The following is a 26953-nucleotide window of genomic DNA, read 5'->3' on the forward strand; positions in this document are numbered from 1 at the left end:
TCATGTCGGAAAGAGGAGAAAAAACAACAAACGTTTGTGCGGAGGTGTGCGTTACTCTGTCATGAGTGGTGCGGGCACTCGGGATTTCGACAAGTGGGAGGAACCGTGAAGCCTGCTGGCCAGGAAAAAGAAGGGCAGAAAAAAGTTGTGAGAAGTTGTGTGAGCCTCGGAGGTGGAAACTTGGTTCACACATCCGTCGGTTAACGGCCGCAGCTCGGACTCAGGGGGGCGGAAGATGGCGCGGCGCCTCGGCCGTGCCACGTCTCGGTTTACTGAAGAAATACAAACATATCACAAAAGGATACCAGCGTTTGCAGTATGGTTATGTTTCTGTCTTCTTTTTCCTCCTGCCGCGGAGGCTGGACTCTACTCCCCTTCTGACCAAATCATCTTGTTAAATCCGGAAAATGTGGAGTCGGTTTTGGCCAACTCCACCGCTGCTATAGTAGCCGAGTTTTACGCGTCGTGGTGCGGACACTGTGTCGCCTTTTCACCGGTGTACAAAAGCCTGGCGAGAGACATAAAAGGTTGGTACGAACCTGTTGAGAGTCACGTAGCAGCAGCAGCAGCTCTTTACAATGCCACTTCATCATTTGTGATTTAATCTGCATTGTTTGAGCTTGTTTATCCACATTTTAAGGAGGACTAATAGTCCTATAATTAATTTGTCTGCTATTGTTACATCACCCTGTAACACCAAACTGCTGTTCCTCCTATCTGTTAATTAGAGCATGTGATCTAATGAATGGTTTTATTCTGCTCAGCACTGTGGCTCTCCATCACATCCATCTGTTTCTGTAGCCTCATGAGCCAAAAGAAATATCACACAGACATGAGAATAAATATAATTAGAGTGATCAGTCAAGGGCAAAGTTTGTGATGGTGGCAGGAGGCCTGACACAGTCATGGGGTATTTCAGTCCTGTGTTTCACTCACACACACACACACACACACACACGGTCAACAGTGGCAGCTGCTGTCAAGAGTGTTTGGAGTTGAGCTGATATTTAAAGGAAATTCAAGAAGAATTAGGCATAAACTTTCAGATGTCTTTATTTTTTTTTACCTTCCTGACAATATTGGCACACAGCCTTCATCTGTATTGATATACTGAAACACACATGCCATATGGACAACACAGGACTGGTGCTGGTAAGCTGTGCAGTAGACAGTACACTAAATATTTACAGTGGCTCTTTCTCTTCCTCTGTTTGGCCTCTGTTCTCCAGAGTGGAAGCCAGCCGTGGACCTGGCAGCTGTGGACTGTGCCGCACAGCAGAACATCAAGCTCTGCTCTGCATTCAGCATCACGGGGTATCCCACGTTAAAGGTATTATAAAGTAAAGTGTTTACACACACACCCTGCACACTTTTTTCTGCATGGCCACTGATGATCAGCGATAGATGCGATTAGACTGATACTGTATGTGCATTAGGATGTGTCTGGGGAGAAATATTATTTTTGGGTACTTTACAAACGTAGTCAATAATCTGGCCAGGCTTTGTGAATCATCTCATGTCTGTATGTTTTTGCTATGAACTGTTTTGGATGTTTTTTCATATATATTTCTGAAGCTGAAGTTTCATTTTAGTTTAATAGTTTGTGTTTTTTTTATTTTTTAAATGTGACATGTGAATTTTATGAACAAAAATAACCTATTTGAAGGCAGTTTCTCATTAGGTTAAATCAAAAGATAAAGAATCCACTCTGAAAATGTTATTATTCACTCAACATGGGACTTCTTAGCAGTAGTGTTAGCATTCAGTGTAATTCTGAGTGTAAGAGCAGCCCGGGTGAGAACGTGCCAGATTGTGTTAGATACTTCAGATGTCTTTTTCCCAGTAGAGTGCACTTTCGCCTGATCAGCAGTAACACTGCACAAACGCTCAAGCTTCAAACATCTGCATTTGTATTTGCAGCATATCTGACTGGTCAGCAGTAGCAGTGTGTTTAAGATTGTGCTCTCATTCCTTGTCTCTCGTCTCTGTCATCAGGCTAGAGCCAATGAAACAAAGAGCTCCTTCTGTCTGAACACACAATTGAGCTTTAACATCTGCGACTCATTTCAACCAGGAAGGATTTAAGGGTCAACGCGGGCAGAGGGGAAAGCTGCCCCCCCCCCCCAAACATTACACAACATCGCTTTGCTTCTCTCATGAGTGTGTGAGAGCTGTCTCATCTGATCTCACTTCTCTCTTTCTCTTTACTTCCTTCCTAACCCAAACCCTTTCTCTGTTTTTACTTTTCAGTTCTTCCATGCTTATTCCAAGGCTGATTCTAAAGGGGAGGCTTATAAAGGTACCGCTTCACACACACAGAAGCAATTCAGACCAAACAAATATAAATTATCTTCGAGACTTTGCAGTTTCAACAAGCATCATATCAGTGTAAAAATATGCATACTGATTATAGTGTTGTCATCTTGGGCAGGCTCGTGTGATATCGCAGGAGTTGTTTGTCTACATGCTCAAGTAACAGAGGTGTATAATGTACTCTTGATGCTCTTTGACCTTTTAGCTTTCCCTCGTGATGTTCAGGGGCTCCGTCACATCATCATAGACAAACTAGAAAACCAAGAGCCCTGGCCCCCTGCCTGCCCCCCACTGGAGCCCACCAGGTAAGCACACATATCCATTTTACTGCAGAATTTAAATTGTTGGGTCGTTTTAAGTGATCAAAAGTGGCAAATTGCAATGGTTGTTGTTGGATGTTCATTTATTGATCTGTCTGTTCTGCTGATTTGCTATCAGTTGTTGCAACCTTGTGTTTCAGTTGCTGTAGAAAACCATCCACAGTGTTGCAACATTTCATCTGATCTCATCTGTACTGTTATTCATTAGTCACATTAATCAGATTGCTCAGTTTACACAATCACCCTAAGGCTGTAAGCTTGTTGTCAGAAATACATGAAGAAAATGTGAGGCACTCTTTATTAGAGTCTGACGGAGCAACATGGCCCCACTAGCAATAGTCTTCTTCAGTCCATCCTGCTCTTCCTGGACACTGCTTTTCATGTATTCAAATACAGGCACTGTCGAGTTGATTACAATGCTGATTCAGGAAAATGAAGCAGGGAGTTTATTTATCTTTCCAGCATTAAAGGGAACACACCAGAGAATCATGAGGTTTCTTCTTCTCCCTTTTCTTTTTTTATAAAGACTAATAAATAAATAAAAGCATAAAAAATGGATTTGAGCTATCATACTTCATACAACAGAAATTCATAATTGCAGCTGTTTTGTTTCTCAACGAAAAGAGCAAGAGTTTATGATTGTGGGTGTGGACCATGATTAAAAAATAGCCTTGTGCTGTGATGTTTTTGTTTGTCTTATTTGCCTATGACTCGACTATAATGTGTACAAATGTTGCCTACAACTAGAACAAGAAAGAAGAAAATGTATATGTTGCACTGTTGTTGTTGTTGAAAACTGAATAACAAATAGGCTAAAAATTAGTGTTGTGGAAAGGTGATCCCAGGCAATTTAAAAATCAGGAAACGTCTAATTAAAATAAATCCTTTACAATTTAATTTTATAATATTCCTTTTTTAAAAGTTAAAATATATTCTCCACTTGTTCAATTCTTCCATTTAAGATTTATCAGTGATGTTTCCAGTCTTCCAGTCTTAGGTGTTTTCTTCTGCTCCTCTCTCTCCAGCCAAGCAGAGATCGACAGCTTCTTTGAAACCAACAATGTTCAACACCTGGCTCTCATCTTCGAGAAAGCCTCATCCTACATCGGCAGAGAGGTAACATGTTTCCAGCACCTTGAGCTGTTTGTTTCCTCTTTGTCTAGAATATTATTTTTTAGTATTTCTTTTTTGGGTAGCAGAAGAGACATATTGTAAATCTGAATAGGTTTTGAGTTTCTCTCCATCTTTGTACTATCAAAGCACTACTATGGCTGACTTTACAACTTGAAACAGAAAGTGAAAATAACAAATGACAATTTTTTTTAACACTGTGTCTGTGTACTGTGTTCTTCAGGTAACCCTGGACCTGTTGCAGTTTGAAAATGTTACAGTGCGCAGAGTCCTAAACACTGAGCAAGATCTGGTTACCAAACTGGGAGTGACAGAGTTTCCATCCTGCTACCTGTACTATCCTAAAGGCAACTTCACTAGACTGAAAGTGTGAGTGTATATATATATAATAATAATATAACTGCCACAGCATAACTTTAAAATTAGTTATCGTCAAAATATTTGGCAGCTTTACCTCATATAGATAAAAATATAAGAACATATGTATGTAATTAATATGCTAAATTTAAGATTCAGTTTTCTTTTCAAATAGACAATGACAACAACAACATTTTAACATTTTAATTATAGATGTTTTTTTTTTTTTTATCCCTAATGGTGAATATGGATTTGTGATACAGGTTCGTGAGAGCTAACATATACACAGTCGGGGAGGTGCTGACGGAAATAGTGTGTTTACATTTCAGGCTTCACCTGTAATAGTTGATACAAGTGGAGTTTTTTTCCCCCTGAAGACACGTGATGTCTTTTTGGACGTCATATTTGTGTCATATTTCTGTGATGCAGTTTAGGGACGGTGAAGCAAAGGATTAGGTTATGTGTGCTTCCAAGTAATATTTGTAAATGTCAAGATATTGAATTACTAATAAGAACTCCCTGTCTTAAGGTTGTATTATCCACCTCCTTTGCACACTACCTGGTTTGAGACTGACAAACCTACTTTGTAAACACACAAAAAGAGGAGGCCGGATCATTGTTGAGCCAAACTGTAACAGTACGCACCACCTCCTACAGGATGTGACAATGCACTCAACTTCACTTACGCCCCGTGTTCTGTGCTACACAGAACAGTATGTTGGCACGAAGTGGAAAAAAACAGTGTTGTTACTGTTCTGCATGTGTTTTTCCATTCGGTCTGCGAGCACCAGCTGGCATACAATAGTTTATTGTCTTAAGTCAACGAAGTACAACAGGCTGCATTTACAAATTCCACACCAGGCATCAGCTGCTAGATTTTCAATATTATTATTAACCTTAAGAAAGGACAACACCTGATGTACTTTGAAGCAATAATATTTCTCCATAATTAGGAGGAACATTTAGAATAGACGGACATGCAGGATGCACCAGTAAGCCAAAGAGATGTTAAACTGTTTTAATTTACATTGATTGGGTGGATGTGGTTGGAAGCCATGAAGCTCATTATGTATGTATCTTGATAACATCACAAACTTTTTACAGTATTTTTTTTATTTAGCTTGATCTAAAACACACAAACATCAAGTGTATCTCCCTTTGGTTCCTATTGTTTCATACGCGACAACTTTGCTTGCCTCTGAAAAACATTCATCGAGTGCTCATTATCTGAACCCTATTCATGAGAATACTTTTAAACATCTGGCCTCTTAATGGGATCAGAGCATCAAAATCGCTCCCATTATTCACTATCATAAAGCGGCGCTGATCATTCCTCACCCTGCAAATTCATCTGCTGTTTCTGCCTCTTTGTTTGGCTGTTTCAATAACTTGGCATGCAAAGAGGACTCTTTTTAGTTGACAAATGCAAAAAGGAAATGATTTATTGCTGATTTATTTATTCACCCTCCATCTCTCCCCTTCCAACCCCCCTCATCTCCATCACTGTACAGAGGGGAGGTTTTTTAATTTCTTGCATGAAAACAATGCCATTGCTTTTCTGGCTTCACCTGCCAAACAAGCCCCAGCCGCACACGGCGACAGATGGCCTCCCATCATCACTGAATGTCTGATTGATCCTGGGAGAGCACAGTGTGCCTGTGTGTGTGTGTGTGTGTGTGTGTGTGTGTGTGTGTGAGGAAGAAAGAGAGAGAGAGAGCGAGAGCGTGCAGGGGCGTCTCACATCCGTCATGCATGTAATGGTTGTTGGTCCCAGGTGAATGCATTCCCTCCCAGCCCCACCCCTGATGCCTGCCTGCCCGTCGGCCCTCGGGATCACTGGATGAATGGCTCTCCCTCCACATCTGTATACTCCCACCAGACACGCAGGTGTAATTGAGTCCCAGGCTTGTGTGAGTGAGCGTGGGCCCAAAGTATCCATCCTGCTTATTACCATCCTGTTCCAGTTTTATGATGCTCTCTCTCGCTCTCTCTCCCTCTCTCTGTCCATGACAAGGGGAGAAAGCAAATGAGAGGAGGTGAGAGAGAGAAAGAAAGAAAGAAAGAGAGAGCACATTAATGGCTATAGTTCCAGTTGTAGGGTTATCCCGTGGCTAAATGATCAGCAATCTCTCTCTCGCTCTCTCAGTTCCACAGCACTCTGGCACCATCTGCTCAGTATTTGAAATGCGTTCCCGTAAGTGTGTAAAATATATGGCCACAAAAAATACAGGTCATAAAACATTTTTTTTATGGCGGTGGACTGCTGAAACAAAAGGTTGAAGTAAAAAAAAAAAAACAGTGCGTTTATTTGAGGTTCCTTGCAGGATTGGAGTCATGCCCTTGACTCACGGTTGTACAAACCAGACCAAAAGTGCATGGACAGCGTCACACCTGCCTCTGATTGTTAAACATCTCATTTCCAAACGGTGTGCTTTAATATTTTATTTTAACAACCTCTGATTTTGGAACGTAGCCTCATAGATTTGGCTCCTCATTCAGCCACGAGCATGAGTGAGGTCCAACACTGATGTTGGGTGAGACTTGCAGTTGGTGTTTCAGTTCATCCCAAAGATGTTTGATTGCCTTTCTTTGTGTATCATGTTAATATATGATACATGCTAATATATGCAGCATTGAGATGGGTCCAAACCAAGCCATGTAAAACAGCACTAGACGATTAGTACATAAAAGTAAGTGCAGAGAGGTGTCCACATACTTTTGTGATGAGTGACCTAAGGGTCCGTCTCACCTGTCCTTCTCTCCCTCAGCAACATTGAGGCTCGTACTTTCTACTCTTACGCCCTCCAGAGGCTGCCAGGGGTGGTGCGGTCAGGGAGGCCTCCGTTGGTCAACATAGACCACCCCACCAACAGCACAGAGGAGCCCTGGAGACCCTTCAACAGGTATGAATGACACATGCTGCACAAGACTCCGTTTCTGGGCTCATTCATAATTTGTTGACATGATGTTTGCATGTGATTGTGTGCCCAGGTCCAGGGTGTACATGGCAGACCTGGAGTCAACACTGCACTACTCTCTGCGTGTGGAACTGGCTGCTCATACTGTCATCAGAGGAAATGCTCTGATTTCTCTCAAGAAGTACATCTCTGTCCTGACAAAGGTACCGATACCAGAAAGAGCATCATACACACATTGATTAAGGCTCATGATTTTCAGGTGAATTTGGATTTTCAATTTCAATTTTCCAAAATAACATTTGCACTCCGTTGCATATCAAGCAGCTCATTCACTTTTACACCTATTTTACTCTTTGTGTTATCAAAAACATTTTGCTATCTGTCCATGTCATCAGGAGACAGATGATTGTTTACTGGAAACACATTTCAGATGCATTGGGACAAACAATCTGTGTAAAAAAATATATATATATTTTTTCCAATAAGAAAACATATGTTTGTCATTCAGTGGAAAATGATCAGAAAACAAAATGATGAGCCAGTACAAAGTACAAAGTACAATGAGCATCCACTCAACAGAAATATGTAGTTACAGCAGGTCACCACTAGATGGGGAGTAAGACAGCAGAATGTTTGATCACATTGTAGATTGGAGCTGTTGTTTTGCAGCATTTAGCTTAAAGGTCCCTCTTCATACCACATTTTATTCCTTTTAGAACCCATTAGCTTATTTTTGCAAATTTAACCCAATCAATTGTTTAGTCAAATGCACTTTTATTTTTCATCACACACACTTGCACACTTACACACATTATTGAAAGAAGAAGTGGATGTCATTGACAAGAACGGAAGCACAAATGCTCTCTCGGGTATTGTTGACCCTCTTGATGTTGGCTCCCAGGAGAATTGAAGCGTGGCTGCCAACCACTGGCCACCCACAGGGTACACACACAGCCTGATTACTAGCAAATCTCACTGGGACACCCCAACCATGTACTTGTGGTTCACCAAAACACCCCCCAATTTTTTTTTTTTTAAACTCCTGCCTCTTTCATGTCCATTTCTTTTACATATTTTATATTCAACAATACATTATTTCTTTTTAGCCTGTATTTGAGTGTCTTATTTGTTTGATTAATCCGCTTTTATTTACATTTAATACATAATCTTCCCACGTTCAGCTGCTTTCTTCCAGCTTTTTCTGTTACTCATCACATCCCTCATTCAATTTTCCTTTTCTTTCTTCCCTTCTGAAGTGTGCCAGCCAGGCAAACATGTTGTGATGATGAGGCCTGACCTGCTAGTCCTGTCCCTATTGGCTACGCACCAGGCTGTCTTACTGCCCTAGTCTGCCACCAATCTCTCTGATTATATCTCACTCTCTAGGGAGGCGTTGTAGCAAGCTAGTGTGTATCAGCGCACGTGTATGTATGTATGTATGTGAGTGCTGGGGGGTGCACTGAGCACTGTGGCCTCCCATTAGCTCCAGTTTGTTTAGTCAATAGCGGCAGGTCCCAGTGGTATTTTTAGCCTGTCCCCCTACTAGAATGGACCAGCCGCTCAACAGGGCTTTGTGTAGCCGAGGAAGCCGTCATTGTTGCATCTGACCCCGACTTTTGACAGATCTTATTGTTGTTTGACTGAGTGATCTCACTTCAAAGAGGTCGAATCTTTTCAGTCAGTCGGCTTGTTAGGAGCAGTTAACATAAAGCAAGCAAGTAGACTGTGAAACTGGGGATCATGGGTTTTGTGGCAGGAATTGCGTATAAGCCCAGCACATTGAAAAGCAAACACACATATACTACTATGTTAGTTCAAGTGTCCTATGATGAAGTTCATATGCTAAACATCTGAATTCTTGATTTAATTTCCTCCTCTGTCGTCTTTATATTCAAATGACTGACGCAATATGTAAAAAATCTGACACCTGAACTCCCCGCGTGAGTCATGTGATTAGATTACAGTGAAAGTGACTCACGATGTCCTGGTCACAGTGCGAGTGTCATCGCTTCACACTGGTGACACATTTCCTCAATCATGACGCACTTTTTAATTTTTCCAAACAGGATGATTAGCGGAAAGTGTATTTGCATACACAAGGGCGTGTATTTGCACGGCTGGTGTGGCATGGGCTTTCCATTATGCATGTGTGTAGGGCCCGCAACTAATTACTGTTTTCACTATTGATTTTCTTGATTAGTTGATTAATCATTTTGCCTATAAAACGTCAGAATCTTGTGAAAAATGCCCATCACAATTTCCTGGAGTCTAGTCTAGTTGGACGAGATGAAAGACAAAAAAAAAACTCACATCCAGAATCAGGAACCATCAAATATTTGGCACTTCTCCTTGAAAATTATTTATTTATCAACATAGTTGATTAATCGTTGTTCTGTCCATCTTGAGGACACACAAATCTGTGTGTGAACAAATTTGTGTTTCTCTTCTCCATGTATTAATTTCATGTAAATATATGTTCTGTCCATGAATTGTTTGTTTCTTTTCTATCCACAATCATCCCATCATTGCATCTCCTCATCCATCCAAATGGGGGTTGGGGGTGGGTTTTTGTGTATGTTTCATTTCCTTCTTTCTTTCTTTCTTGTTTTTTTTTTTCCAGTCATAATATTACTAGATTTACTGTCTTGTCAGGCTGAAGCCGGATTTATGAATCCTCTACATGTATATGAGGATTAAAAAAAGTGGATCTAGGGAGGCATGAGAGCATTACAGCAAGGTTTTTAAGGATTACACCTCTATCCTGCTTTTCTTGAAAGAAGCCCTTCAGCCTAGAGAGGACAGAGGGGCAGGGAATACAACAAAGAATTAAGAGGGGGGGCTTTTGTCTAAAGAGACACAGGCTTCACCCATCTCACGTCAGGACTCGGGACATATTGTTCACGCGCTACGCTTATATTACCTAAAATGCTCTGCGCAGATTCATTTTCAGGTGTAGTTTCAGTGATGGTAGAAAACAAGTAAATCTGTTTGTGTAAAGACGAGACTGCTTTTTTTTATCTGGTTTGGCACGTGTCTGCAGCGTCCCCCCCACCCCATGCTTCCTCGGGTGGATTGAAGTTAGATTATTACTGAGGGGGCTTCACCCCTGCCTTCTATCCGGGGCCTGGCCTCGTCCGCTCTGTTGCGGCCAACAGATGCCTCCCTCTCGGGACCATCACCACAAGGAGCTTGCGGTTTCTCAAGTGCTGCTGATACTAATCGGATCAGGGATGACATATTGCTAGGGTGAAGGGGATTGTCATGGTCCAACTGGGATGGGGGCAGGAGGGATACAGGGTTATAGGAGGGGATGTGTGTTTGTGCATGTTTACTCAAGATGGAGAGAACAAATGTAGAGGTAGAGTTTGAACAAAACATGTATTCATTCCAGATGATTATTAGTCACTACTCCCAATGTCCCGAATATCTAATTTGATTTTTATAATTTATTTCTGATTAAATGATTATGACGTCTGTTATTTTCATTTTTTATTTTTGAATTTAGTTTTTATTTCTGTTTCAACAGCTTATATACTTACATACATATTCACATTTCGTCTTTGCATGATCTGATTATGATCTGATTAATACATAAAATTATTAGAGTTATATATACGGGAAAAAATACACAATTAAATGAAAGACAGAAAAAATAAATAAATAAATGTGTACGTATGTGTTTGTGTAGGAAATTCAGATCACTCTACTGCACTAGTATATCCATGGCAGAGCCATGTTCCATCTGGTAAATTTTCCAGACCTTCTCGATCCACATGTTGTATTTTGGGGGATCGGGGTTTAACCATTTAACTCTGATACATTTAATATTTGTAAAAGATATTTTTTCCTCTACCATTAATGTAAATTCATATCAGCCCTAGAATTGGGATCTTTTCAGATTATTTTGTTTTCAGTTCTGGGCATGTCCAAAATATGTGGGTGTGGTTATCAATTTGTGTCCTGCAGCTTCTCCAGCACTTATCTGAGTCGGTGGGACACTATTGCTTGTGTCCAAATGACTCTTGCTATTACCCTCCACCTGAATTCCCACCATGTTATTAGAATTAGTAACCTGATGTCCTTCTGTACATATTTCCTCCAACATGTCTTGCTGTATATCTGTACTCATTGACAGTTTTATTTGTTGCTGTTGTGTAACTGTGATGCTTGTTGTAGAAGCATCATACTTAACTTTCCAAGAGTGATTATCCATGAAAGAGGTGAGGCAGTGCTATCAGTACATCAATAAATGTAGAAAACAGGAAATATTGTTTTTGTTAACGATATTTTTAGACTGAACTTAAATGCCTGATGTTTTACTATTGCCTAAAAATAAATCAGCACAGTGTAGGATGTCACTTGACTTGTCTTTGGTGGCTGTCACTGTTTTTGGCAAATAATTAATTTCAGTAAAATGTATTTGGTATATTGACTGACATTGAGCTTGATCACTGATTAATGCAATGAAGTCTGACAGGGAGGTTGAGAAAAAGAGAAATCGGTGTAAAATAAGAGAAATGGTGGTTAAGCAGAACAAGATGACACAGACACAGCTGTTTGTACAAAAGTTCAACATGGTAAACATTTTAGTTTTTAGGCGAACACCGGACCCAGAGGGCTCATGAATAGTGTTGCTTTGGTGATGCTGAGTTAAGCCCATTAGTGGGGAAACACCTGCCTTTTCTCTGCTGGTTGAATTCATATGGCTGTTTAATGAGCTTTTCTGACTGGTGGGCATCCAGACGCAGATCCACACTTAAACCTATTATATCACTTTCCCGGCAGTGAGCAGCACCCTTTGTCTGCTCTTTACATCCCACCTTTAGTATTGTGCGTGTGTGTAGAGGGCAATCTATTAGTAATAGAAAATGTTCACTATTCATATTGATTAAAGTTCATGATTAATGATCAGTAAGGATTTATAAAATTGTTTACTCTTTCTATCAGATTTGTAATTTTGTAATGTTGTTGCCGTCATAAGTATTGCATGGTGCAGTGGTGCGCATCTATTTTCTTATTATTTTTTAATGAGTATACTCGCAATTGACTCCCAAACAGTGACAGTGTAAAGAATGGATGCCATATGTGTGACATCATCTGAAGAGCCCTTTTAAAGCTCAAAAGTTGTGGCGATGGCCGCTGCCATCTTGGCAGTCCTGCCAAAAGATTGGTCATCAAGAACAGTTCCAACTTCAGTGGCCCAGTACAGACCAATATGTTGAGATTCAGCTGTTTAAACACAGAGACACAGTTTTCTGCAGGCCAAGATGAATTCAAGCTTGCTTTGATGCAGAGGGACACACACACAGGACAAAGCAGGACTCTGTTAGCCTTGGAGGAGGTTTAAGCAAATCACTGGGGTCTGGTTAAGTGGTCAGGGTGAAACACATAGATCCTGTTAGAGGATGATGAATAGACAGCTCAACCGTGGACTGAAAAGGCATGTGTGTGTGTTCAAGATTGCCAGTGTGTGCAGGTGTGTTTAGTTCAACAAATGGTGGAGGCCAAATTAAAAAGACAGAAGGTCTACATGTTGAATGACATTCAAAACTTTGTTTTGTGCACCACATAAACTTTGAAACATGCACTTTAACTTCCTACCATTCATCTATTTCTTGTATCCTCATCAGGGTAGCGGGGGGCTGGAGCCTATCCCAGCTGACTTAGAGTGAGAGGCGGGGTACACCCTGGACAAGTCACCAGTTCATCACAGAGCACATAGAGACAAGCAACCATTCACACTCACTTTTACACCTACAGGCAATTTAGAGTCACCAATTAACCTATTTAGTGCATGTCTTTGAACTGTGGGAGGAAGCCAGAGTACCCGGGAGAACTCCACATCCCATGGTTGATTGACGATATACCTTGTTCTGTCATGTCAAGTGCCGAAAAATTTGTTTAGAAAATAAATAAAATAGATCTGCAATAATTTACCAATTAATCAATTTTTGCTAAACTGAACATCTTTAGGTTTTGGACGGTTGGTCAGACGAAAAAACCTTTGACTCTGGACATTTTTATAGACAAAATGATTAATCAATTATTGCAACAAATAATCAGCAAATCAACCAATAGTGAAAACAATCTGTACCGTAATGTTTTTGCGTGCAGGCCTAAACGAAAGTTACCATGGAAGTACTCTATTTGCCTGTTGTTGAAGTCTTGGAAAAAGCTTGATCCCCCTATTTCTGAGAAACAGGACCATTATCACAAACTGCTCCACCGAGAGGCTTACAGTAAGAATAGGAAGCACATTTAACTGATATTACTGTCTGAACACTCAAGACATCAGCTGTTTCTATTGTCAGTATCGTATGTGTGAAGACACGTTTGTCTGTGTCTGTCTTCACTCTGTCATCACTGGTCTCAGACACCCATCAGCTGGATTTCCTCTTTTTCTTCACATACCTACCTCTGCTAACTACAGTATCGTGTTTCCTCCCGGTTGTGGTCGTTACCATGGTAGTTTGAAAAGATGTAAATACACAACAGGAGAAAGCAATGGCTAAGTGCTTGTTAGTGGCTTAGGAAATGGATCTTAAAGAAGGAAGAGGCTTAAGCTTGGCTGCTGTCACATTTTGTGGGTTTCTTTAAAGGTGCTGAGTTGGAAAAACACTCAGACCACAACGTTTGTACTGCATGTTACACCTTGTACACAACATTGAGAATGAGATGGCAACTGATAATCTAGTTATTACATTTCTGCTTGGTACACAGTGTGTAGTTGCCGGACAAAAATAGTGTTAATGTTGATTTGAACAGTTCATTTCAGGCTAAGGATTGTGCGTGATAAAGGACGTGCTTGCACATGGAAAACAACGCAGTCATAAAGCTATTATAAAATAATTAGCACAGTCTATATTTAACAGCTATTATGTGGTTCATTGAACTTTCCATATGCTAACATACAATTTACTTCAGAGCTAATAATATATTTTTACATATTTATATATAACTTTATAAACTATATCAGCAGAACAATCACAAGACACAGTCAGACAGATTTCTTCTCTGTAATTACTTTTTAGGACCTGAGACAAACATATGGACTAGAAAATCAGGATTTTTTACAGATACTTACAGCCAAGGGATTATTTCCTAAAGGAAATATGGAGCTCAAAAATATCGAATGGAGTGATTGGTGTAATAACACAAGTGTATAGTGGGACAAGTATCAATCAATCATCTGGGTTAACATGACAGGAGAATGGCTCAGTATGTGTGAAACAACAACACACAAATTCACAAATGGAGAGGGAATTTAGGTGGAAATTTTTGAGCTGCTTCTTCAATACATCTAACAAAGGGTAAGCAAAGCGGCTCACAACAACCATATTGGTGGATATGTGGGAGAAAAGAAGCGGCTCACAACAACCATATTGGTGGATATGTGGGAGAAAAGAAGCCAACCATGCACATATTTTCTTGGAATGCCCTAAACGGTGCTCTTTTTGGGACAATGTCAATGCCACAATTAGATATATTCTGGGATATGAAATACCAAATGAATGCAAAATTAGGTACCCTGGAAATGTAACTGAATGTGTCAATGGAAATGATAGTCAAGATACTACTAATGGCAAGTACAGTAAGAAGGCAATAACAAGAAACTGGTAGATTTGTATTCAACCATTTTGACTATAGATACCTGCAGCCATGACTGTATTTTGAACTTTGCTTCTTTGTTGTTTCTCGTTTTTCATTGTATATATGAACAAAAGCTTAATAAACATTAGTTAAAATACTAAATAATTGTTAGTTGCAGCCTTTCTTACATTTCATTTGCTCTGAATCGACAGTTTTGTGCATGTTGTTTAAGTTAACCCCTTTTTGCATTGTGCTCTGTTGTTTCATGTCTGCAGTACTTTCCAGGCCGTCCAGTGGTGATGAACCTTTTGAGGTCTGTAGACTCTTGGCTACAGAACCAGTCTGGTGGAGAGATTACCTATGAGGCACTACGGAAGATACTGGATAACTCTGCACAGGTGAGTAAAGACAGAGGTGTATAGACGAACTCCAATAAGTTTTGACCTTGTGCATCAATATCGCGATGAACTTGGGACTTTTTGTTCGTTCTTGTCAGTCAAGCCAACACCCAAATTGTTCTTAGTTAACTTATTTTTGTCTGTATTCCATCTTTGGTATTCATCGGATTCAGAAGTGGTCTGTCCATTACATACTGCATTGAGGAAGTACATGAATGCAAATTGAGATAAAGAACAGACTTTTGTGAGCCTGAGCAGGGAGGCTTCTAAAAGGAAAGGAAATGAAAGGAGGGGAGACCAGAACAGAAGGCACGGCATCACAAAATGCACCAGACTGATGTGAGGACGTCTGTCTGGGAGTAGCCTCGTCGTTCCTCTGAGATACCAAGGTCACCTGTCAGTCTTGCTGCTTTAATCAATTCAAAACCACCTCAGAGGTGCCAAAGTGAGGCCTATTCTGTCAAAGAAATGTCAAAATGTGATCTTGAACATTTCCATAAAAACACACCGTATGAGTAGATGAAAAGATATTTCTTAAATACAGATATTTCAATATGTGCTTTGTCCTTGTCTCGGTGCCAGCACATACAGCTGAGGATCTATGTGCTGTTGTCTTTGGAATGAAGCCTGCATGCCTCCAGTATACCGCCCCTCACAAATTGAAAGAGTCACTTACTTACATCATTAGCTTTTAGCAGGCAAATCAATGGATCAATGAATCAATGGGAAGGTATGAATAGACTTCGCCTCAGAGGAAATGGACTTTGTACACTCACACACGCACACACATGCATATATGCACACCAAAATCTTTACTATTGACATGTGAGTAACCCTGTCAATCACGTTAGAGATGGCAATGCAGTGCGGCGAGAGAAACGACTTTATGTCAGAGAAAATATGTTATTGGATTCAACTGTGACTCGTGGTTAGAGATCTCCATAGCTTCTGTTCATTAGCGGAGGGCTGAGCCATTAACCTGAGATTGACTTCCTATTGATCAAGAAAACTACGTGGAGCAGCTTTCATTAAGTTGAACAGGTTGGGATGCAAGGGAGACGACTTTTTTTGGATCTTTGGAATTTGGTCTCATTTAAAGGATAAAGCTGGCATTACCCTATATTTTTCATTTTTTAACAAATCCTATTAAAAAGACCAAAGTCATCGATGCAAAACCTCTCGGCAGTGGCACACACACCTAAGCACACTCAGTCCTACTAAAGATGTATTGGATGGATCATAAGTATACTTCAATTTTTTAAAAAGGCAGAATTTCCTAAAACTGAGTATTGTAGTTTCTCAGCAAACAGTACTGTACAGGATTGAATAATTAGTTTGTTGGAGACTATTTTCATCTGCCTATGGTACAGGGGTACCCCTGGAAATGCCTGAATATCACACGTTTCAATCACTGACGGTATAAAGAATGGACATCATATGCAGGACGTCACCCACAGGTTTCTGAAGAACTGTTTTGAAGCTCAGGATCTGTAGCACTGGCCGTTGCATGTTGGTCGTCCTGCCTCTTACACTTCCCTGCTAATCTAAAAATGGGCGTGAATCATTGGTGGACCTGAGGCGGGATGAATGAAGCCTGGTTGCTCAAACGAGCCATCTGTAATGGCACGTCAATAAAAGCGACCATGCTGTTAACTGTTTATTATTCTGCTGTGAAGTTGGACATTTTAATGTGGGGGCTTATGGAGATTGACATGATCTGTAGCCAGCCTCAAGTGGTTGTTTGAAATGAAGTCCCAAAAACTGCAGTTCCTCACAGCCACAGAGGTTACCGCTTGGGTTGAATTTGAGATTGTGTAAAAATCAGTTAAGAGTTAGTGTTGGCTAAAAGTAATGCACAAGTCCTTCAAATGTCTAGCCTCAGACAGTGATTGTGTTTGTGTTGGTTTGGTCATGTTGGCATTCATGCTGACATTTCAATTGTATGAAAAAAATGTTAATGAAGGAGCTGTGAGGGCACATTTGGAAAAACTGTTTGCAAAATAGAGTTATTGATGGCAGCAGGGCCGTGAAGATTTGAATACAAAACACCAAATTTTCATTCTTGTCACAATGAAGAAACATGTCAGCACCACATGTGGTTACTAACGGAGACCTGTAACACAGAGTGAATAAGCTACTGTATGTCAAGCTTTGGTTACACAGGGTTGTTTTTTTGGTCTTGTTTTGTTCACAATGAGAATATCACCAGGTTTATCCTTTAAGCCTTTCTTTCCATTTGTCTGTAATTGGTGTTTGTCTGTCTGTTTCTCTTCCTCTCTCAGTCTCCAGACACTGCTTTGCCTGAAGGAGTGAGGTGGGTGGGCTGTCAGGGTTCACAACCCCACCTGAGACGCTTCCCTTGCGGGATGTGGACTCTCTTCCATGTTCTTACTGTCCAGGCCAAGAGCACTAGCACTAGAGGCACAGGTACACACACGCACACACTTTGCATTGCTATGAATGAAAAGGGCCATTGAAAGTTCATGAAGACGGGGATGAAATGAGGATGAGCGCTTTGTGAGGCTTTGTAAACAAATTAGCCCGGGAATGTTTTTTTCCCCACACTGACCACACAGAGAAAAGACTGAACACACAGAGAAAAACACCGACACATTTGCAATACATCACGATGAAATTTGACCAGAAGTCTTTGAGGTTTTTGTCATTTTGTTGCAGCTAAAATTGGAGCCTAATTGTGACTGTGTGAAAAGAGATTATGTTAGATTAGTGGAATCTGAGTGGTTAATAAAACAGGCAGATGACTGGAGGCTCCACTCCTGGCAGGGATGTTAATCTCCCTTCAACAAACACACACACATATACAGAGGTTAATCCCGAGGTTTACAGACCATCATGTGACCTGCAGATGGACTGGCCAAAAGGGGGTGTCCATCTGGCCCCCCACAGACCACCGGTTTAATGGGTGGGTGCATACACATACTCACACACTGTACAGTCTTGACCATAATATAAAAAATTCACTGCATAAATTATTAAAAGTGTGAACACACACGTAACACAAGCCCATAGTTATTTTCATAAACACACACTCCCACCGTCAATACGTTTCATGTGAAGGTCCTGCTGAGCTGAGAACAAAAGCAAACAGCTCCAGGAAAATATGTTTGTGGACTGTTGAAGTCCTGAGACAACAGCCTCGCCACCATTCACACAGAGGGTTAACTGGATTTAATCTCCATATTGGGTTATCCCATTCCCATAGATTATTCATCTCAATATGGGGTTAACCCAGCTCTCGGTGACTCTTGGCCCACATAACCGTGGGAATCCAGGAAGCTGTGGACCCACACTGCCATTAGCAAGCTTTCAGGGTACAGTACTGGTTAACAGTACGTTATAATGTAGAGACAAACAGCTTCACAAGGGCAGGTGATTGTACTTTACATATGGCTTCAACTTGTCAAAAGGAGGTGATCTATGAGATTTATAAACATTGGGTTTAAAGTAACGTAAGGTTTTTCAAGCATTAACTGACCTTATGTCATTCTCCTCCAGATCCCAAGGAGGTGCTGAGCGCGATGAGAAACTATGTCCGCAGCTTCTTCGGCTGCAGGCCGTGTGCCGAACACTTTGAGAACATGGCAAGGGAGAGTATGGTGGAGGTGGACTCGACGTCATCAGCAGTCCTGTGGCTTTGGTCTAGACACAATCGTGTCAACAACAGAATCGCAGGTAGGAATCAGCATCATTATCCCAAGGTGTGTGTATGTTTGTAGGGTATAATTACAAACACACCCCTAGCCCATAATATCACTCTGCTACCTACTATGTCACAAACTAATGTTCAGCAGTTTTTTTTGATGGACAGTGTTAGCCAAAGATCACATCTCATTTCATATATTTATACATATGTGCCCCAGAGTTTATGATGAGTTATCAAACATATGTAAATACAAAGAGGAAAGAGAGGACATTTAATACAAAATGTAATGAAAGTGAAGACAACATTTCCCAGAAACCCCAAAGAGGATGTGGCTACTTGTGCTTTTATTTTGAAGGCCTAGAAAGAGAAGATATAATAAGACTTTAATCACAACAAACAAGCATTCACATTAAGTTGTTTTTGTTGAATCTTTTTACAGCATGAAGTGATTCAGCACTTCCTGTGAAACACAGTGTAGAGGACAGTTTAGGTAATTTAATGTGAAATGGATTTAGGTCCATCTCATTGTAAGCTCATGTTACACACCTTGGTGTGCTTAGCCATCCCTGTACCTCCCACTTTTTCCATCATATCCTTTCCTCTTTCCACACTCCTCTTTTCCGTGTCCACCCATACACACCTCGGGTCAGTCAGTCTTTGTAATACGACTAAGAGGGTGACGGGAGGAGGAAGGATGGATCCTCAGATCAGACACCAGCTGTCAGCCCGTCTTAGTCCCCCCAAGTATCATCTGCTTCTCCTGCACCCATTTTCTCCTGACCCCCCCCATCTTCCATCCTTCTCGCACCCTTACCTTGAGTTTTCCAGCACCCCACAGACCCGCCCACTATCATCGCACCAGTCGTCATGTCTCCTTTAAATTTATTTTCCTTAAATCCTGTTCTTGCCCTTTCCCTCATAGATCTGTACCCCAAAGTATCAGTTCAGTACAAGTTTTTAATGCCCGATTTCTAACTTTTAGTAGGTCATACACAGAAATGAGAATATTTCATTTTACTTTACCTTTTTTTAGTTTAACTTTCTTTGATCTGTATATAAATGTACAAAGTTTTCTGTCTTTTTTTGGCTGTGCTGTATCAGCATATTACACTTGTGCACATCAGTCTCGAGAGTATTAAACAGTTCCTGAGCATCCCTCCTCCCTTGTCTGTGTTCATATGATTTTATGAGGCACAGGGCTGTCATTAACAGCCCACTTTGTTAAATCACTATCTTTTGTTTGTGTTGACTGCCCCCCTCTCCTATCTCACGGACAGCTTGTGTCCTGAACAGCAGGGGCCAGAAGGACACCCGTGCCTTCATGTGTCTGCTCCCCAGACACTTAAACACTATTCAACCCACCGCCTTCATCCATCCGTCTTCCCTCTCTTCCTCTGTTCGCGTGGCAGTCTTCCCCTCTTTCCACTCACAGTCCCCTGGGACTCATATCATCCGCTTGACAAGTAATAGCACAGCATCCTCACAGGATGGGTCCCCCAGGAACCAGCCCTCTTTTGCGCACACACAGTTCCCAAGGTATTGTGTGACAGCAGGTGGCAAACACCATGACACAAGCCACACACGCTCCCTCCCTCCCCCTCCCTTATACACAGACACACGGCTTCTCCAAGCATGGGTCAAGTTGTGGCGTGTGGCAGCGGGAGTTAGTCATGGTGGAGGGTGAGTCGTGGTCCATAGGGGATAAGTCGGGTGAATCAGAAGGAGAGAGAGGGAGGAGTGGAGGGTTTGGCTGTGTTTGTAGCAATGAGTGGTGGCGTCTCCCTGAGGAGAGCACACTCCATCCCTCCATCCACTCAACCCCTCCTCTCCCCTTTGCCTAAAGTGGAGCTCTTTAGCAGGACGCCCCGCCCCTCCTTTCAGGAGCAGCCATGCATGAAAGAGCAGCTATTTGTAAAGCGGCCGAACAATTAATTTAGCTGGCAACAAAGAGGCCCCAGGGCCCTCGGCCTCCTCGCAGCAGCAGAATTAAGACCGGTGGCAGCTCAGTCCTGTTGCTGCTTGTCAACAGGCTGAGACTGATTCACATTTCTACAGACAAAACAGCTGCTGCAGCAGCCCGACTGTGCAGGACTGTGTGTTCACAGAGTTTGTGCTTTTTTTCAATTATAGTACCTGAGTTGTCAGTACATTGCTTTCCAAAATATTATGATATCGCAGAGTATTTTTGTAATGATGGTATTCTTGAAGAAAAAACTAAATAAGAAATACAGTTTTTTTTTATTTCAAAACATTAACTTTTATTCTTTATTTAGTCATATTTAATTTGGTTGGTAAGGCCTCACATCAGTCGTTAGGATTTCTTACTCTCGTACTAACAGTAGTGTCACTTTTGCTGTCCGACATGTAGCATGCCTTCTGTTTGTTTGTATGACATAAACATTTTAACCAGTATCCTTATCAACAATATAGTATGATACAAATCGCCTTGAGAAATATAAATTTTTTTCTACAAAGCCCCTATAGATAGATAGATAGATAGATAGATAGATAGATAGATAGATAGAAACTATAACTCACGTAATATGGTACGTAATATTTATAACAACAGAGCCTGTGAGTATCTCAATGTCATGTTCAGTAACTAAATGGCTAATCTGTTCTGTTGTGCTAGGACAAACATGTTTTAGAGGGTTAGATGAGCACATTAAAATAATAAGTAGCAACCACAATTTTAAAGAGAAGGTAAATTTATGGCATATTTACTTTTTTTTTGTCAGTCATTATATGATGAGGTTTTTATTGTGTGAAAATGAGTCTTTCATTTTGCCAACGCAGAATTTTTTGTAATCGTCTAGGATTTAATGTACTCTAGTAAACGTAGTAAAAGTAGTAAACTAAATATTCATTGCCAGTTTTTCTACTTATTTATACTCGACAGTTCTTTGTGCGTCAGCATCAATAAAAGCAAAGAAGGTCTGATACCCAGCCGCGGTGTTTCCTGGTTTAGCATAAAATGTCCGACATCATCCAGACTCCCCCAGCAGCCACGATGGCACGGTATGCCATGCAGCGTAGGTGTTCCTCACTTACAGAATTAGTGCTGAGGAAGCTAGTTTGACATGCTGAACAATACATATTTATACCTGATGAATATGTATGTGTGGCGGTGATGACATCTCCGTGACAGGCCATTGTGGCAATCTCAATATGCCTGGTATGGCGAAAGTCACCCTGGCCACAAACGTGGCAAGCTGATTAGAATAAGGGACGAGATCTGAGGTGTGTGTGTGTGTGTGTGTGTGTGTGTGTGTGTGTGTGTGTGTGTGTGTGTGTGTGTGTGTGTGTGTGTGTGTGTGTGTGTGTGCGCACTCTTACCTGCTGAAATGTATAAAAGCCCACACACACAGGCTGCAGCCCATCCAGGAAACAGTAAAATTGATGTATCCTTTATGTAAAGTACTGTATGCAGAGTACATACACACATGCATATGACTGAGATTAATCTTGAGCGGTGGAGAGAAGAAGGAGGGAGCAGGGATGGAGGTGGAGGATGTAAATTGACAGTGCTGTAAAGTGACAGACCTGCTGCAGCTCTGCCTTTTTTTCCTCTTTACACACACACACACACACACACACACACACAATGGCCTGTTGGTGACAACAAGCAATTTATTACTAGATGCTGCCCTGTGTGTGCAGAGTGTGTTATATATTTTTGTCTGTGTATGCCCATTCCTCTGCCGGTCTGTTTGCATGAATGCGGTGTTACATGTGAGTGACGTGGGGTGTTAGTGGGCAGCGGCTACATAAAAGAAAACATGTTAAAGGAGAAAGTTTCTAATTCATTAGAAGGGCAGCTCCCCTCTGAGGTTTCTGTTGCTCTCATGTTCAATTTAGCGATTGGACTCGGCTTTCAAAGGGGTGTGAAAGGACGAGACAGGTGCTCCTGAGTACCGAGGTCTGCTGCCTGAAAACAGGGGTGTGTGTGTGTGTGTGTGTGTGTGTGTGTGTGTGTGTGTGCGCGCATGTGGGGAAGCTGTCCACTTTGGCCACATCTATTATCTCACCACCCCTCCCACTGGGACATCCCAGAAGCCCATTGATCATTGTTAGACCCTGTCATACACTCACACACAGACACACACACACACACACACACAAATATCAATCCCTAGATTACATGCACACAAACACAGACAAATGATTTACATATACACACTTAAACACATACATACACATATGCATAGGCACTTAGTTTTTACGAGCACTGTGACAAGATCAAATGGGTTCAACACAGATTGCGTCCAGTCCTCAAAGCACTTTACATCCTCAAGTCAATGCACCAACAAGGAGAATAAAAGAAACAACAATGGATGAAGTAGCTGACTGGGCGCTTTATGTTGTCTGATTCTTGTGTGTGGCAATGAATCTGGATCCATACAACGTTTTCTGACCTTGTATATCATCTACAATAAGTTAGATGAGGTGCTTTAAGTCAGATGAAAGACTTTGACAAAGCTGCAGACTCAACCTCATACAGTTCAAGGTCCGCTAGCATCCGCTTCTCCGAACCCTAATGTGTCTAGCAGTTGTGACTGGTGTAGCCATGCCCCTGCTGACCTAAGCCACATCTTTTATATTTGCTCTAAATTACAAACTTTCTGGGGCATAGATTTTAAAACATGATCTGACATTCTTGAAAAAGATCTTCACCTATGTCTCTACATTGCCATCTTCGGCGTAACGATCCCAAACCTGCACGGGGAGGAAGCAGACATCGTTGCTTTCTCTTCCCTCCTGGCACGTTGGTGGATATTATTGTTGTGGAAGTCATCTGGCCCTCCATTAGCATCCTCCTTGCTGGGGGGACGTGATGTTTTTTTTCTTGAGAAAATAAAGTTCACAATAAGTGGCTCGGCAGAGAAATTTTTTGTCAGGTGGCAACCCGTGATCACATATTTTAAAAATTGATCAACTATAACTATCTTCTTACTTAGTACAATGTGCCAGGGTTTACTTTTATTGCCAGACTGTTACTTACTTATGTGTTTGTTTTATATATTATTATTTATTTATATTTATATGTTATTGTTTAAGTAAGCAGCCAATATATAACAAGTAAAAGTACTCAATTTCTAAGACTATTATAAAAATATTATCTGGAATCATAATGTTATTATACATATTATATGCATTTGGGCAGTTTAATGTATCACAGTGCATCATGTTATCCGAGTTAATCATTTGTTTAATATTCTGCAAAGTGACTTGAGTATCTGTATCTGTATCTGTCAAATAAATATAGTGGCGTAAAAGTGCATTGTTTTCCTCAGTGTAGTGAAATAGATCTCATAAATGGAAATAATGAAGTAACAATACTGTTTGTTTAACAGCATTAAATAAATAAAAAAACATTTATTTATAGAAAAAAGGCATGAGCTAATATATGCATGCCAGTATGTTTAATTCTATGTTTACTTTTCAACCACCCAGCATCCTTTTATGGTCACAACTCTTTCCCACCCCATACTGCTCTGCGCTTAATCTTCTTTCCAGTACTACAGTGATCACGACTCAGTGTTACAATAGAGTAAACCTACATCTGTGTTTATCTCTGTAGGTGCTTTGAGTGAAGACCCCAACTTCCCAAAGATCCAGTGGCCTTCACCAGAAATGTGCTCAGCCTGCCATACAGTGAGGGATAACGGGGACCACAAGTGGAACAAGGAGCAGGTTCTCCCCTTCCTCATGTCCTACTTCTCATCCAACAGGATCCTCACAGGTACATTTTCTAAAGAGCTCGTGTCTCATGAATTCAAGGATCTTAAGCAAACTACAGAAATGGATTTCTTCTCTCTACCTTCCCGTGTTAACAGCCTGAAGCTCAAAAAGCATGAAACCTATTTGCATTTCTACATATTTTAACATATCTTTTATTAAGCAGCATGCTTCACATACAGATAACAGTGATTCAGTTGTTTCTCAGTCTAACATAATCATAATGGCAAAGGATGTGATGTCTCAGCAAGTGAAAAACATAAGAAGAGTAATGCCAACTAAAAAATCAGGAGCAAGGTAACACAGAGCCCAGACAATCCCACTCTGTCACCCTAACCCAGCTTAATTCCTTGTATATCTTTGACTGTGAAATATTACAAAAATTATAGATTGTCTTTAATCTCGTGCCTATTTTGAGTTCACCAGATTTGATCAAATTGAGAATTTATTTTATAAACCACATCAAATCTTTTCTAAATATAAGGCATTAATTATGGACTGTAGTTTTTCTGTTTTTGCTGTAATGAGTGAAAATCTTTCTGAGCTGAAGTAATGTTAATTGGTTTAGATAAAACAAGGATGCTAAAAGAATTATCTGATTCTTTAGAAATGATGTACTTCTTATGTACGTCTTTCTTTTCCTCGCCCTGTCAGACTACCTTGAAGATGAAAGTCAGGTCCTGGCTAAACAAAGGGAAGCTTTAGCGGCTCAGAAACATGGAGAGAGGAGAGCCAGGGAGGCCTTGGACTCCGTGACACATCTTCTCCCATCACAACCCACTGTGCAAGAAGAGGAGGAAGAGGAGGAGGATGAGGGGACTCAAGATGAGACAATGGCAGATGAAGAGGAGGAAGGTGGAGAAGGAGCACCAGCACCAGATGAGATGGGGGGTAAGACATCTGAGCCGACCCCCTGGGCCAAACCTGAAATGGAGTTGGGTCGAGGCCGGCAGCGGGCCCACAACAGGCCGAGCATTGTAGGGATGAGGATGCGAGAGCCACAGGAGGACATCGTGGATCTCGACTCATTTGTCAACCAGCATTACAAGGCCAAGGCGCTGCGACTGGCTGCCTCCAGCCGGGTCAAACAACGCACCCTGCAGAGGAAGGTGGAGCAGGAACCCGGGCCTGTGTTCGGGCTCGGCATGGAGATGGATGCAGGGCTCGGCATGGTGGGCCTGCAGCCTGTAGAAGCAGACTTTGACCTGGATGTGGGGAGGCAGAGAAAGCGGCTGCAGAAGCGAGAACTGATAGGTCAGTACTATGTTGAGGAGGCCGAGTTGAGCCACAGGGGACGCTGGATGTCTGTGCTGAGCATCGGATTCTCCAAAGTGGACATCAGCCTGTGTGTCATTCTTTACTGCCTGTCCTCCATGTGTCTTGTGGCCATGTACCTTTTCTTCAAAAACCGTCTCAGGCTAAGGCGAGCTAAAGTATCCCTGCCCTGAACCAAAGTGTTTCCTAATTTGAGTCAGCAATGATTAACTTCCATTAAGTCCAAGTAGGCTAAAGTTGGGTTAGTGTAAGGGGATGTGTCAAGATTAGTGCCATTTTATGTGGTCCACTTAACCGTTACCAGCAACCAAAGTAGACAACAGTGTGTTTCACCCTGAATGTCGTAGATGTATTACGTCCAACTGGAGAAGGAGGAGAAGGGAAAATTAGATCATCTTCTAGATCTTTTGATAATTGGGTAATTATTCAAATTCAGACTTAATGTGGCCTCCAGAGCTTTTTAGGCAGCACCTCCGCTGTGGAAAATCTGTGCATGTAGCTGTATGTTTCCATGAGTTTGGTGTTTGTACTAACCCTGATCAGTTTGTGCTTTTGATTCTGTTTGACCACTTACAAAGGATTATGTTTTTAGTGATTTTTGTTGCTTTATTGTTGTCGTTTGTATCTCACTGTACGGCGATTCACCTCGAAACAGTACGTCCCTGTGACCCAAAAAATTCATAATTTTTTGATATTTACACTTGATATTTACAGTTTGAACTAAATTCTCAAATAGGTGATTTAAAAAAAAAAATCTTTGCAGGTGTACTGTTTTCCCTCCAATTTTGGGGATTTGGAATTGTTGTGTTTTTAAATTTTTACATTTATATATTTAATTTAATAATCAGATGGTTAAATAAAAACAATCCCAGTCCCTAAAGGCTCTGTGGTTGCATCATATTGTTGAATACTGTGACTGGTCCACACTAACTTTCACCACCAGAGATCCGCCTTTTGTTCTTCACCACCTTCGAGGTGGCTTACTGTACAATACACTGAGCATTATGTCACGTCTTTTGAATATTACATCACACTGCTGAGTCCACATAACAGCCACTCTGGGTGTTTTTGAAGTGTTGTGGAGCGACGCATATGTTCACACTGGACAAGGTTTTAGAATAAGCAGGATTTGTTTTTGGCTTGTGTCCACGATGTAAAGCTTTGGCTGGTCATCTCAAAAACACTGTGTTTTTTTCCGTTTGCTTCTTTGCTTCTGTCTGAATCAATAAAATTATTTTTGATAAGGAC

At 41.2% G+C, this 26953-nt stretch overlaps 1 protein-coding gene across 1 annotated transcript; it reads left to right on the forward strand.

The window, feature by feature from the left end:
• On the forward strand, positions 1-26953 carry qsox1 (quiescin Q6 sulfhydryl oxidase 1). The gene is made up of 13 exons (XM_027290184.1): positions 1-527; positions 1230-1330; positions 2251-2299; positions 2519-2618; positions 3659-3749; positions 3988-4133; positions 6890-7024; positions 7113-7242; positions 14905-15027; positions 17310-17454; positions 18544-18720; positions 24273-24434; positions 25085-26953. The coding sequence occupies exons 1-13, from the start codon at positions 236-238 to the stop codon at positions 25876-25878; spliced, it is 2445 nt and encodes an 814-aa protein (XP_027145985.1). The 5' UTR covers positions 1-235; the 3' UTR covers positions 25879-26953.

This window comes from Larimichthys crocea, chromosome XVII (genome assembly GCF_000972845.2).
Source record: "Larimichthys crocea isolate SSNF chromosome XVII, L_crocea_2.0, whole genome shotgun sequence".
Classification (NCBI taxonomy): domain Eukaryota; kingdom Metazoa; phylum Chordata; class Actinopteri; family Sciaenidae; genus Larimichthys; species Larimichthys crocea.